Source organism: Ranitomeya imitator, chromosome 8, assembly GCF_032444005.1.
Source record: "Ranitomeya imitator isolate aRanImi1 chromosome 8, aRanImi1.pri, whole genome shotgun sequence".
NCBI lineage: Eukaryota > Metazoa > Chordata > Amphibia > Anura > Dendrobatidae > Ranitomeya > Ranitomeya imitator.
The window spans coordinates 83,520-98,490 of record NC_091289.1 but is presented as its reverse complement, the minus strand read 5'-3'; the positions used below and the strand labels follow the sequence as shown (position 1 = coordinate 98,490).

General features: G+C 48.5%; 1 protein-coding gene across 4 annotated transcripts in view; it reads right to left on the bottom strand.

Annotated features, from left to right (window-relative positions):
* Nucleotides 1-14,630, bottom strand: part of GGA1 (golgi associated, gamma adaptin ear containing, ARF binding protein 1) — a 138,369-nt gene extending 123,739 nt beyond the window's left edge. Inside the window, exon 1 of one of the 4 annotated variants that reach the window (XM_069735942.1) lies at nucleotides 14,472-14,630. In XM_069735942.1, coding sequence (XP_069592043.1) covers nucleotides 14,472-14,551 — 80 coding nt within the window. In that variant the 5' untranslated portion in view covers nucleotides 14,552-14,630. The remainder of the gene's footprint in view (nucleotides 1-14,471) is intronic. The other 3 variants (XM_069735941.1, XM_069735944.1, XM_069735945.1) reach the window with 3 other exon arrangements.
* Nucleotides 14,631-14,971: the final 341 nt, after the last annotated feature.

Sequence of the window (14,971 nt, the reverse complement as noted above, 5' to 3'; positions counted from 1 at the left end):
CTGTGCCATATAGTGCTCTGCACCGTTCATATTTCCCCATAGCTGTGCCATATAGTGCTCTGCACCGTTCATATTTCCCCATAGCTGTGCCATATAGTGCTCTGCACCGTTCATATTTCCCCATAGCTGTGCCCCATATAGTGCTCTGCACCGTTCATATTTCCCCATAGCTCTGCCATATAGTGCTCTGCACCGTTCATACTGCCCCATAGCTGTGCCATATAGTGCTCTGCACCGTTCATACTGCCCCATAGCTGTGCCATATTGTGCTCTGCACCGTTCATACTGCCCCATAGCTGTGCCATATAGTGCTCTGCACCGTTAATATTTCCCCATAGCTGTGCCATATAGTGCTCTGCACCGTTCATATTTCCCCATAGCTGTGCCATATAGTGCTCTGCACCATTCATACTGCCCCATAGCTGTGCCATATAGTGCTCTGCACCGTTCATACTGCCCCATAGCTGTGCCATATAGTGCTCTGCACCGTTCATACTGCCCCATAGCTCTGCCATATAGTGCTCTGCACCGTTCATTATTTCCCCATAGCTGCGCCATATAGTGCTCTGCACCGTTCATACTGCCCCATAGCTGTGCCATATAGTGCTCTGCACCGTTCATACTGCCCCATAGCTCTGCCATATAGTGCTCTGCACCGTTCATACTGCCCCATAGCTCTGCCATATAGTGCTCTGCACCGTTCATTATTGCCCCATAGCTGTGCCATATAGTGCTCTGCTCCGTTCATTATTGCCCCATAGCTGTGCCATATAGTGCTCTGCACCGTTCATACTGCCCCATAGCTGTGCCATATAGTGCTCTGCACCGTTCATATTGCCCCATAGCTGTGCCATATAGTGCTCTGCACCGTTCATTATTTCCCCATAGCTGTGCCATATAGTGCTCTGCACCGTTCATATTTCCCCATAGCTGTGCCATATAGTGCTCTGCACCGTTCATATTTCCCCATAGCTGTGCCATATAGTGCTCTGCACCGTTCATATTTCCCCATAGCTGTGCCATATAGTGCTCTGCACCGTTCATATTTCCCCATAGCTGTGCCATATAGTGCTCTGCACCGTTCATATTGTCCCATAGCTGTGCCATACAGTGCTCTGCACCGTTCATATTTCCCCACAGCTGTGCCATATAGTGCTCTGCACCGTTCATATTTCCCCATATCTGTGCCCCATTTAGTGCTCTGCACCGTTCATATTGTCCCATAGCTCTGCCATATAGTGCTCTGCACCGTTCATATTTCCCCAGAGCTGTGCCATATAGTGCTCTGCACCGTTCATTATTTCCCCATAGCTGCCATATAGTGCTCTGCACCGTTCATATTGCCCCATAGCTCTGCCATATAGTGCTCTGCACCGTTCATATTTCCCCATAGCTGTGCCCCATATAGTGCTCTGCACCGTTCATACTGCCCCATAGATGCTCCACATAAATGCTGCCGCTGCAATAATAAAAAAAAAAGCCATACTCACCTCTCTTGATTGCAGCTCCCAGCGTCCGGTCCCGGCGTCTCCCCGCTCTGACTGATCAGGCAGAGGGCACCGCGCACACTATATGCGTCATCGCGCCCTCTGACCTGCACAGTCAGTGCAGATAGACGCCGGGAAGATGGAGCGGCGCCCGGCGGCTGGAATGGGGACAGGTAAATATGACATACTTACCTGGTCCTGGCGTCCGGCTCCTTCTCCCGGAGAGCTGTCTTCGGTGCCGCAGCTTCTTCCTCTATCAGCGGTCACCAGCACCGCTGATTAGAGAAATGAATAGGCGGCTCCACCCCTATGGGAGGTGGAGTGTTATGACCTGGTGGTTAGGAGCACCCGGAATGACCTGGTAGTTAAACCTCATACAGGACGAGCTCTGGGATGTGGGAGCTCTGCTGACCACAAGCCCTAATCCTATCACACACACTAGAAATAGCCGTGGAGCGCTCCTGACCAGACCTAGGCGCCTCGTCACAGCCTAAGAACTATCTAGCCCTAGAGAAAGAAAATAAAGCCTACCTTACCTCAGAGAAATTCCCCAAAGGTAAAGGAAGCCCCCCACATATATTGACTGTGAGTAAAGATGAAATTCACAAATGCAGAAATGAAACAGGTTTCAGCAAAGGGAGGCCAGACTTACTAAATAGACAGAGGATAGGAAAGGTAACTTTGCGATCAGCACAAAAACCTACAAAAGACCACGCAGAGTGTGCAAAAAAGACCTCCGCACCGACTGACGGTGCGGAGGGGCCACTCTGCATCCCAAAGCTTCCAGCTAGCAAGACAATATCATGAAAACCAGCTGGACAAGAAAACAATGACCAAATAATGACTATCAGGAACTTAGCTTCTGCAGGAGAAGGCAGGTCACCAGAGAGATCCAGGAGCGAACTTAACCAATGCAAAAACATTGACAGCTGGCATGGAGTAACGATCTGAGAGGAGTTAAATAGAGCAGTCAACCAAAGGATAAACCACGTCACCTGTGTAAGGAACCTCAGAAGCAGCAGCTTCACTCACAGCCACCAGAGGGAGCCCATAGACAGAACTCGCCGAATTACCATTCACGACCACAGGAGGGAGTTCGACAACAGAATTCACAACAGTGGAGCCGCCTATTCATTTCTCTAATGAGCGGTCCCACGTGACCGCTGAAGAGGGGAAGAGCTGCAGCACAGAAGACCGTGGGACGGCAGGGGGAGCGCCAGGATCGCTGGAAGCAGGTAAGTATGCCTCAGCGCCCTCACCCCCTCACCCGCCGACCCTGCCACCCACCTTGACTCGAGTATAAGCCGAGAGGGGCACTTTCAGCCCAAAAATTTGGGCTGAAAATCTCGGCTTATACTCGAGTATATACGGTATAATTGTACCTCTGCAGCCTGTTAACGTTTTAAAATTATGCAGCTGTATATTACGTGGCTGGGCAATATACTACGTGGCTGGGCAATATACTACGTGGACATGCATATTCTAGAATACCCGATGCGTTAGAATCGGGCCACCATCTAGTCTACTATATAAACTAGGCTCTGGCTAGCAATTATTGTAAGAGCCAGCTCATGCTGTATGTCTGGAGGTTGTTGTTGGTTATTACAGAAGGCGGCTTTTGGTGGGTTTACACGACTCTTGCTAGGTTTTGAATGTGAGAATTTACTTTATTCTCCTACTTTGGTTTAACCCCATCCTCTACTCCCTGGTATATTCATTTGTTGCCTGTGTGAGTCTATTTGTATGGTTGGCATTTTTAGTTACCCCTATTCGTATTACCTCGTTAGTCTGGTTGGTGTATTACAGTACACTGGGTGGGGGAAGGGTACAAAGTGAGGGCAGATTTAGGAGCTAAGACAAGGTACGAACTCCCAATATCTTCACAACCAGAAGTAATCCGGGGAACAGGGCGAGCAGGGGCGCCCCTAGGATTAAGTACAGGGAAGGAGCCCCTTGTCCTGGGACAACCAACAACAGAGTCGTGACGACATCCTTCCAGAACTACACTGTGTGCAGAATTATTCGGCAAGTTGTATTTTGATCCCATGACACTTTTTATACATCTTGTCCTACTCCAAGCTGTTCAGGCTGGAGAGCCAACTACAAATTAAGTAAATCAGGTGATGTGCATCTCTGTAATGAGGAGGGGTGTTGTCTAATGACATCAAAACCCTATATAAGGTGTACTTAATTATTAGGCAAATTCCTTTCCTTTGGCAAAATGGGTCAGAAGAGAGATTTGACGGGCTCCGAATAGTCCAAAATTGTGAGATGTCTTGCAGAGGGAGGGAGCGGTCTTAAAATTGCCAAACTTTTGAAGCGTGATCACCGAACAATCAAGCGTTTCATGGCAAACAGCCAACAGGGTTGCAAGAAGCGTGTTGGGCAAAAAAGGTGCAAAACCACTGCCCATGAATTGAGAAAAATCAAGCGTGAAGCTGCCATTTGCCACCAGTTTTGCCATATTCAGAGCTGCAACGTTACTGGAGTAACAAAAAGCACAAGCTGTGCGATACTCAGGGACATGGCCAAGGTAAGGAAGGCTGAAAAACGACCACCTGTGAACAAGAAACATAAGATAAAACGTCAAGACTGGGCCATGAAATATCTTAAGACTGACTTTTCAAAGGTTTTATGGACTGATGAAATGAGTGACTCTTGATGGGCCAGAGGCTGGATCAGTAAAGGGCAGAGAGCTCCACTCCGACGCCAGCAAGGTGGAGGTGGGGACTGGTATGGGCTGGGATCATCAAAGATGAACTTGTGGGACCTTCTCAGGTTGAGGATGGAGTGAAGATCAACTCCTAGACCTACTGCCAGTTGCTGGAAGACTTCTTCAAGCAGTGGTACAGGAAGAAGTCAGTATCGTTCAAGAAAGTCTTAGTTACTCACCGGTTAACGGTGTTTTTCGGAGTCCATGACAGCACTACGGAGAGAGGGGATCCGCCCTTCAGGAACAGGAAACCTACAGATACATAAGGGCGGCACCTCTCCCCACGCATCAGTTGGTTTACAGAGCACAAGAGGACCACCAAGGTTAATAGCATACACAATAAACAATAATACAATATTAACTATTCACTACCCGTGAAGTATATATAAAGGAAGAGGTGTACACCCAGAACTTTTAAGAAGACGGGAGGGTATGTACAGGTGCTGTCATGGACTCCGAAAAACACCGTTAACCGGTGAGTAACTAAGACTTTATTCGGTCGTCCATGACAGCACTACGGAGAGAATTACAGAGAGTAACTAACTAGGGAGGGACTACAGCTTGCAGCACCCTTACACCAAAAGAGAGGTCAGAGGAGGCACCCAGGTTCAATCTATAATGGTTATAGAAAGTGTTTGGAGAAGACCAAGTAGCAGCCTTACAAATCTGGTCGATCGACACCTCCAATCTTTCCGCCCACGAAGCCGCCATAGCTCTAGTGGAATGCGCTTTAAGACCTTCAGGCGCCGGCTTGCCCTTTGAGATATAAGCCAGCGAGATAGCCTCCCTGATCCATCTAGCTAGAGTAGACTTCGATGCTCTATGCCCTTTCCTACTACCCTGATAGGACACGAATAGGGCATTATCTAACTTCCAGGGATCAGTTACCGCTAGATACTCCAGGATACATCTTCTTACATCTAAAGTGTGTAAATTCTTTTCCTTATCGTTAGTAGGATTGGGGAGGAAAGATGGAAGAACTATTTCCTGTGTTCTGTGGAAACTGGACACTACCTTAGGAAGATATGCTGGATCAGGGGACAGTATCACTCTATCATCCCTAAGCTGCATGTAAGGGGGAACCCTGGATAATGCGTGTATGTCACCTATCCTACGCGCCGATGTTATGGCCACCAGGAAGGCTACTTTAAGGGATAGATGTTTAATAGAGGCTGAAGTAATTGGCTCAAATGGGGCCTCTGTCATGGCTGAGAGGACTAGGTTCAGGTCCCATGGCATGACTCTATTCTTCACAATTGGCCTAGACCGTTTTGTTGCCCTGATGAATCTGCTGATCCAGTGATTCTCAGCGATGTTGCAGCCAAAGAGGGCCCCCAAGGCTGATACCTGCACCTTAAGAGTATTTGGGGATAACCCCATATCTAACCCCCTTTGTAAGAACTCCAAGATCTGGTCTATTGGTATTGACTGACCAGCTATTACCCCCGAGTTCTGAAGAAATCTCTTCCAGATTCTGACATAGATTTTTGTGGTTATCACTTTCCTGCTTTTCAGCAGTGTGTTAATGAGGGCCGGCGAGAACCCCCTATCTTTTAGTAGCGCCCGCTCAAAATCCACGCCGTCAGATGAAGGCCAACCGCTCGAGGATGGTAGACTGGGCCCTGGGATAGGAGATCCGGAATGTCTGGCAAGACCCATGGATCGGACATCGACATAGCCCTCAGGCATGGAAACCACGTCCTTCTGGGCCAGAAGGGGGCAATTACTATCACTGTGGCCTTGTCCTTCCTGATTTTCCTCACCACCAGAGGAAGTAGAGACAGGGGAGGAAAGGCGTAGGCTAGCCTGAAGTTCCAGTCTATGAGGAGGGCGTCTACTGACAGGGGATTTTCTCTGGGGTTCAGAGAGCAGAATTGTGCCACTTTCCTGTTTCCTTTTGTGGCAAACAGGTCTACCTCTGGTTGTCCCCACCTTTCCACGATAAGGTCGAAGACGGTGCTGTTCAGGGACCACTCTCCCTGCCTTAATGTGTTGCGACTTAAGAAATCCGCTGTAGTGTTTTCTGCCCCTTTTATGTGTAACCGTCAACGAGAGATGTTGCTCTGCTAGATGAAACAGACGATCTGCTACACACATCAGGGATCTGGAACGAGTCCCGCCTTGGTGATTTATGTATGCCACGGTGACTCGATTGTCCGAGAATACCCGCACGTGGTGGCCCTGTAGACAGACAAGGAGTGTTTTAACCGCCTGCTCCACAGCCGTTAACTCCTTTAGATTGGAAGACATCTCCATCTGATCATGATCCCAAAGGCCCTGGACTAATGAATCCCCCATGTGAGCCCCCCACCCGGAAGGGCTAGCGTCCGAGGTGATAACACGAGTTATGTTATACTCCCAGGGGACCCCCGTGGACAGGTTCTTTTGATCTAACCACCACTCGAGGGATACCACAGCGTCCTGGGATAGGGTCAGCAGACTGTCTAGACCTCCTCCCAACCTTTTTTGATGTAACAGCACCTCGCCCTGGAGTATCCTCGTATGATACTGAGCCCATCGGACCGCTGGAATACAGGACGAGAGAGAGCCTAACAGAGACATGGCTCTACGAAGGGACATGGTGGGGTTTTTTGAGGCATTCAGCACCTGAAGGTGCAGGCGATTAATTTTTTCTTGAGGCAAACGGCATTCCTGAACCTGGGAATCCAGGGTCAGGCCTAAAAATCGCTGCACCGTCATGGGCTGTAACCGTGATTTTTTAACGTTTAGCATCCACCCCAGGCGCTCTAGAGCCGACATCACTTTATGTAACTGTTCTAGACAGTGATCCGCCGTTTTACCTACGATAAGGAGATCGTCCAGGTAGGGGATTATTAGAATGTTGGACTCATGTAGGTGTGCCATAACTTCCGCCATTACCTTGGTAAATACCCGAGGGGCGACTGAAATCCCAAAGGGAAGGGCCCTATACTGGAAGTGTCTTATTACCCCATCCAACCGTACCGCCACCCTCAGGTATCGTTGGTGACCTGCATAAATAGGGATATGGTAATAGGCGTCCTTCAAATCCAATACTACCATAAAGCAGTTTTTAAACAGCAACGCACACACGACTGACAAAGTCTCTTAGGGTAGGCGTCTGGCAAAGGGCAAGCGCATAGCGCGCACTCCTTGTTTTTTGATTTACCAGCGCTCTTTATCCCCTATGGAAATAAACATAGGAAAAGACTGCATCAGGGTACATTCACGAAGATCTCTTACCCAGGCAGTAGCGGTAGGTACCGGATTACTGGGGGGTCGGTCCAGATCCTTCTGTCTTGATCTGCGACTGGCCTGAGCACTGCGCCCGCGGGTCTTCTGCTGGGTATTTGCCTCCGAGGATCTGTCCTCTTGCTCCAGCAGGTCACCGGCAGCTTCTGGCACCTCCATAGCTGCAGAAGCCATCAGCAGCTCTGCAGCAGTCTAATCGGCCATATATAGCCCTCCCCCATCCGGAACATGTGCAGGTGTGCATGGCCAGCTTAATCAATCCCCCCCCTGTGCCGGACCCTGCTCCACCCTCCCCCGCCCCTGGACGCTCCCTCCCCGTCGCTCCCACCGCATGCATGACTGCGGCATTCCCAGGTGAAGCCGGCCGGCGTCTAACTTCCGGTCCCGGCTCCGCCCCCCCCTCGCGTCACTTCCGGCAACGCTGGAGCGCTCAGGGAAGCGCCCGGAAGCCGGCGTCGCCGGATCCCCCAGCCGCACGCCGCTATACCACCACCGCACATGGCCCCAGCACAGCGGCGATCGCGGCGGAAGCCGGCGCCCGACCCGCCCCGATCCCAAAGGAGCGCAGAGGGGCGCACCGGGAAGCCTTCGCCGCACGGATAGGAGTCAGAGGTAGGGAGGACAGGGGCACGGGAGAGCGAATGGACCGGGGGGGTGGGGGAGACATACTCACCTTTGCCGGCCACAGAGACAGACCTCCTCCGGACGCTGCTCCCCACTGCACCGCTCACTGTCGTGGAGCCCTACCCGGGCCCACCGTGGCGCTTCCAGGGACCCGCACTGCCCGAGGTAGGAGACCCCCTCGCTACCTGGGTCGGACAGCCGGCCTGGGTGCTTGATAGGTGACTGAAGACAAATCTGTAGGGAATCCTGTCCTCCAGGAACAGGAAACCAACTGATGCGTGGGGAAAGGTGGCGCCCTTATGTATCTGTAGGTTTCCTGTTCCTGAAGGGCGGATCCCCTCTCTCCGTAGTGCTGTCATGGACGACCGAATAAAAACATGATTTTCATGCAGGACAATGCTCCATCACATGCCTCCAACTACTCCACAGCGTGGCTGGCCAGCAAAGGTCTCAAAGAAGATAAAATAATGACATGGCCCCTTGTTCACATGATCTGGACCCCATAGAGAACCTGTGGTCCCTCATAAAATGTGAGATCTACAGGGAGGGAGCACAGTCCACCTCTCGGAGCAGTGTCTGGAGGCTGTGGTGGCTGCTGCACCAATGTTGGTCATAAACAGATCAAGCAACTGACAGAATCTATGGATGGAGGCTTCCGAGTGTCATCATAAAGAAAAGGGGCTATATTGGTCACTTATTTTGGGGGGATTTGTTTTTGCATGTCAGAAATGTTTATTTCTAAATTTTGTGCAGTTATATTGGTTTACCAGGTGAAAATATACAAGTGAGATAGGAATATATTTAGTTTTTATTTTTATTAAGTTGCCTAATAATTCTGCACAGTAATAGTTACCTGCACAAACAGATATCGTCCTAAGATAGCCAAATGTAAAAAAAAACCCAACAACTCCAACTTTCAAAAATATTAAGCTTTGATATTTATGACTCTTTTGGGTTGATTGAGAACAGTTGTTGATCGATAATAAAAATAATCCTCTAAAATACAACTTGCCTAATAATTCTGCACACAGTGTACAATGGAGGGTTTAGATCAGAGCATATTCATGTGTGTTAATGGCCCAGTCACAGTACAGACCTATATCCCAGAGACTCAGCGACAAGAAGTGAAACTTGCTGATCACAGATGTCTTTCAGCAATTTCACTGAGTAAGAGCAAGTGTGCAAAAAAAGGGGCAAAATGTCACATCTAGATGTGCAAAGCTGGGCAAGACAGACCCCAAAAGACTGCAACAGGAATAGCAGAGAAAGTCGGTCCTACAGAAGTAGTGCCTCAAGTGGGCTAAATATAAAAATGCAACTCACAATATTCATACTTTTAAAATACCGTATATACTCGAGTATCAGCCGACCCGAGTATAAGCCGACCCCCTAATTTTGCAACAATAAAAATGGAAAAACTTATTGACTCAAGTATAAGCCTAGGGTGGAAAATGCAGCAGCTACCAGAAAATGTAAAAAATAAAAATACGGTAGATACCAATAAAAGTAAAGTTAATTGAGACATCAGTAGGTTAAGTGTTTTTGAATATCCATATTGAATCAGGAGCCCCATATAATGCTCCATACAGTTCATTATGGCCCCACAAGATGCTCCATATACAAATATGCCGCATATAATGCTCCATGCAGTTCTTTATGGCCCCATATAATGCTCCATGCAGTTCTTTATGGCCCCATAGATGCCCCATATAATGCTCCATTCAGTTCTTTATGGCCCCCTAGATGCTTCATATAATGCTCCATGCAGTTCTTTATGGCCCCATAGATACCCCATATAATGCTCCATTCAGTTCTTTATGGCCCCCTAGATGCCCCATATAATGCTCCATGCAGTTCTTTATGGCCCCATATATGCCCCATATAATGCTCCATTCAGTTCTTTATGGCCCCCTAGATGCTCCATATAATGCTCCATTCAGTTCTTTATGGCCCCATAGATACCCCATATAATGCTCCATGCAGTTACGGCCCCATAGTATATTGTTGAGGATATTGTGTTCCACGTCACTATTATTGTGACCCAGACCCGTAATCTTTCCCGTCGCTATACTATGGTGACTGTAGTGAAATATGTACAGTACAGACCAAAAGTTTGGATACACCTTCTCATTTAAATATTTTTCTTTATTTTCATGACTATGAAAATTGTACATTCACACTGAAGGCATCAAGTGTGAAACAACTGAAATTATGTCTTATATTCTAGGTTCTTCAAAGTAGCCACCTTTTGCTTTGATGACTGCTTTGCACACTCTTGGCATTCTCTTGATGAGCTTCAAGAGGTAGTCACCGGGAATGGCCTTCCAACAATGTTGAAGGAGTTCCCAGAGATGCTTAGCACTTGTTGGCCCTTTTGCCTTCACTCTGCGGTCCAGCTCACCCCAAACCATCTCGATTGGGTTCAGGTCTGGTGACTGTGGAGGCCAGGTCATCTGGCGTAGCACCCCATCACTCTCCTTCTTGGTCAGATAGCCCTTACACAGCCTGGAGGTGTGTTTGGGGTCATTGTCCTGTTGAAAAATAAATGATGGTCCAACTAAACGCAAACCGGACGGAATAGCATGCCGCTGCAAGATGCTGTGGTAGCCGTGCTGGTTCAGTATGCCTTCAATTTTGAATAAATCCTCAACAGTGTCACCAGCAAAGCCCCCCCACACCATCACACCTCCTCTTCCATGCTTCACGGTGGGAACCAGGCATGTAGAGTCAATCCATTCACCTTTTCTGCGTCATACAAAGATACGGTGTTTGGAACCAAAGATCTGAAATTTGGACTCATCAGACCAAAGCACAGATTTCCACTGGTCTAATGTCCATTCCTTGTGTTCTTTAGCCCAAACAAGTCTCTTCTGCTTGTTGCCTGTCCTTAGCAGTGGTTTCCTAGCAGCTATTTTACCATGAAGGCCTGCTGCACAAAGTCTCCTCTTAACAGTTGTTGTAGAGATGTGTCTGCTGCTAGAACTCTGTGTGGCATTGACCTGGTCTCTAATCTGAGCTGCTGTTAACCTACGATTTCTGAGGCTGGTGACTCGGATAAACTTATCCTCAGAAGCAGAGGTGACTCTTGGTCTTCCTTTCCTGGGGCGGTCCTCATGTGAGCCAGTTTCTTTGTAGCGCTTGATGGTTTTTGCCACTGCACTTGGGGACACTTTGAAAGTTTTCCCAATTTTTCGGACTGACTGACCTTCATTTCTTAAAGTAATGATGGCCACATGTTTTTCTTTACTTAGCTGCTTTTTTCTTGCCATAATACAGATTCTAACAGTCTATTCAGTAGGACTATCAGCTGTGTATCCACCAGACTTCTGCACAACACAACTGATGGTTCCAACACCATTTATAAGGCAAGAAATCCCACTTGTTAAACCTGACAGGGCACACCTGTGAAGTGAAAACCATTCTCGGTGACTACCTCTTGAAGCACATCAAGAGAATGCCAAGAGTGTGCAAAGCAGTCATCAAAGGAAAAGGTGGCTACTATGAAGAACCTAGAATATAAGACATTTTCAGTTGTTTCACACTTTTTGTTAAGTTTATAATTCCACATGTGTTAATTCATAGTTTTGATGCCTTCAGCATGAATTTACAATTTTCATAGACATGAAAATACAGAAAAATCTTTAAATGAGAAGGTGTGTCCAAACTTTTGGTTTGTACTGTATAAAAAAAAAAACTTCCAGGGCTTTGCCTCTCAACCCTGGGATTAGATACTGTGCCCACTGCTCACGGGGTAGATGGTACTGCCTGCAGGTTTTTTTCAAACCCCCGAAGGAAAGTATCTAAGTCTGTATCCTTCTCCATCACAGGGAAGTTTTCCAGATGTGGTCTCCTCGGATTTATGTCCTGGGAGGGGGTTATCTGAGGACTGATACCCTGCTCTATTTGAGCCATCTGAAGCTGGAAAGCTCTGCCCTCCCGGCGTTCTGCAGCCTCTCTCTCAGCCTGTCGGTCCCGACGTTCTGCAGCCTCTCTCTTAGCCTGTCGGTCCCGACGTTCTGCAGCCTCTCTCAGCCTGTTGGTACTGTAAAATCAGCTGCATGCGCAGATTGGGATCACTTGTTCCCAGCCATTGTAAGTCCATTTGTAAAGTACAGTCCATAGTCTCCTCAGCACTGGCACTTCCCTCAGGCATCTCCGATGCAAGAGCTGGCATTGCTGGGTCTCTCTGAGGTGGGCTCTCTCCTTGCCCAGATGTTCCAGCACTTTGCTCTATGTCCTGCTCGCCCAGGGCGCGTGTCAGCCGCTCCCTGGATCTGTCGGCTGTCTCTATTCCTCTCTGCTCACAGAGTCCGGTCAGAGCTTCTTTGCTCTGCTTCTTGTACTGGGCTGCCATATCGATGAACAGCCTTCCAAATAAAAGATAGAAAAGAAAAATGGGGAGGGGAAACTGTTTGCAAGTATGTCTAAGTAAGCACTGAGTTGAACCTTGAAGAACTGGTGCACTCCTCGCAAGGATACCAATTCTTTACTACAGAATAATTGCTTAAACCATGCACTAGTGCTCTAATAGAAATAATTCTATCCCACCGCTCTGCCACGAATTGTCACGGATTCGTCTCCGTGCTGTCATTAATTCGTCACGTATCCGCTCTCAGCACGTGACTTGGGGTTGTGCCTGCAAGGGTTAATCTATCTCCCTACTCTCAGTCCAGCATTCAAGGGAGCATAAATCACATACCGACCCAGGCCACACAGCCGCTCATACACGCTGCCACCACTCACCGAATACACGGGCGATGAGTCCCGGAAATATTACTAATACTGTCTACCACTCAAGGCTCACACACCTCAGGCTATGGATTCTTTAGAACATACAAGGTTCAACTGTTAAAGTTTTATGGTTTAATACAAAAAAGTTTCAGTGCTTACAGTAAAGAAAAAGGTATAAAAATATGGTAATAAAAAGACATACAGGTATGCAAAACAGTATAAAATAACAGGTGGAAACGTACAGAAATAGCTAACTTGTAGTCTTCTTCTGCTCCCTGAGGGGGGTGAATATGGACTGGATCACATCAGCTTCCCAGGCTGCCCTCACGTGTGAACAATTTTAAATGTGTACAAGCCAAATTTATAGAGTCACCCTGGAGGTCAGATTTCTAGACCAGCCCCTCAGGTTGATTTTCTAATTGCTTGTTTTTGATTGGACCATGGCCACGCCCCCAATGAATATATTATTTTCTTTGAGATCCTTTGTGTAAAGCTTCCCACAGATAGTGTCAGGCAGTAATTGACATCTCCCTTCCAAAGAGCTAGGAGGTGTCAAGTGTTCCCTTTCTACTCGGTTACATAGTTCACTGCACACATGTATATTTTTACATTTTTCACTACAGTGACCCAGACGCATCATCTTTCCCGTCGCTGTACTATCGTAACCCAGACCCGTCATCTTTCCCGTCGCTGTACTATCGTGACCCAGACCCGTCATCTTTCCCGTCGCTGTACTATCGTGACCCAGACCCGTCATCTTTCCCGTCGCTGTACTATTGTGACCAAGACCCGTCATCTTTCCCGTCGCTGTACTATCGTGACCCAGACCCGTCATCTTTCCCGTCGCTGTACTATCGTGACCCAGACCCGTCATCTTTCCCGTCGCTGTACTATCGTGACCCAGACCCGTCATCTTTCCCGTCGCTGTACTATCGTGACCCAGACCCGTCATCTTTCCCGTCGCTGTACTATCGTGACCCAGACCCGTCATCTTTCCCGTCGCTGTACTATCGTGACCCAGACATGTCATCTATCCTGTCACTGTGCTATTGTGACTCAGACCCATCATCTTCTCCGTCACTGTGCTATCGCGACCCAGACCCGTCATCTTCCCTGTCAGTGTACTATCGTGATACAGATCTGTCATATTTCCCATCACTGTGCTATCGTGACCCAGACCCGTCATCTTCCTTGTCACAATACTATCGTGACACAGACCCGTCATCTTCCTTGTCACTGTACTATCGTGACCCAGACCCGTCATCTTCCCTGTCACTATACTATCGTGACTCAGACCCGTCATCTTCCCTGTCAGTGTACTATCGTGATACAGATCTGTCATATTTCCCATCACTGTGCTATCGTGACCCAGACCCGTCATCTTCCTTGTCACAATACTATCGTGACAGACCTGTCATCTTCCTTGTCACTGTACTATCGTGACACAAACCTGTCATCTTCCTTGTCACTATAATATCGTGACCCAGACCCGTCATCTTTCCCGTCACTATACTATCGTGACACAGACCCGTCATGTCACTGTACTGGATTCCTCAGTACATGGCTCAGTGATGTGATAATCGAGTTGATGAAGTTTCCGAGCGCTCATCTCTGTACAGGGGGCGCCCCCTATAAGCTGCAGCAGCGTCTGTCCTGTGACCGCAGCCCCCCAGACCCACACTTACTGATCCGGGCTTCTAGACTCTCCTCCTCCATACTCAGCTACGTCAAGAGCACTCGGACACTTCCGCCAGGACTGAAACATGAGGACGTCACCTCCGCCAGGAAAGACACACGATCATATGACTTCCGCAACAAGCTGGGCATACTGCCACGTCACTTCCGCCAGGAGCTGGGCATACTATCACGTGACTTCCGCCAGGAGCTGTGCATACTGTCACGTCACTTCCTCCAGGCGCGAGACTTCTGCGTACATACAGCTTTGGTATAGAGCTCACAGTACAAGGGCTGTTCCGGTGCTCAAGTAGTTAATGCGTGAGGCACGTCATGGGCGTGTCTTTTCCGTGAATATTATATCTGGGTCACGTGTTCAGTCGGGCCGTCACCTAAGAAAGTTAGCGTAGCATTGTGGGAGATGTGGGTCCTCTCCTGGTCCAACCCCACCTGACGCAGGAGAGGTGTACGGTGGTCCGGGGCTTCCACATGTCTGCACGTCTCACTGGGT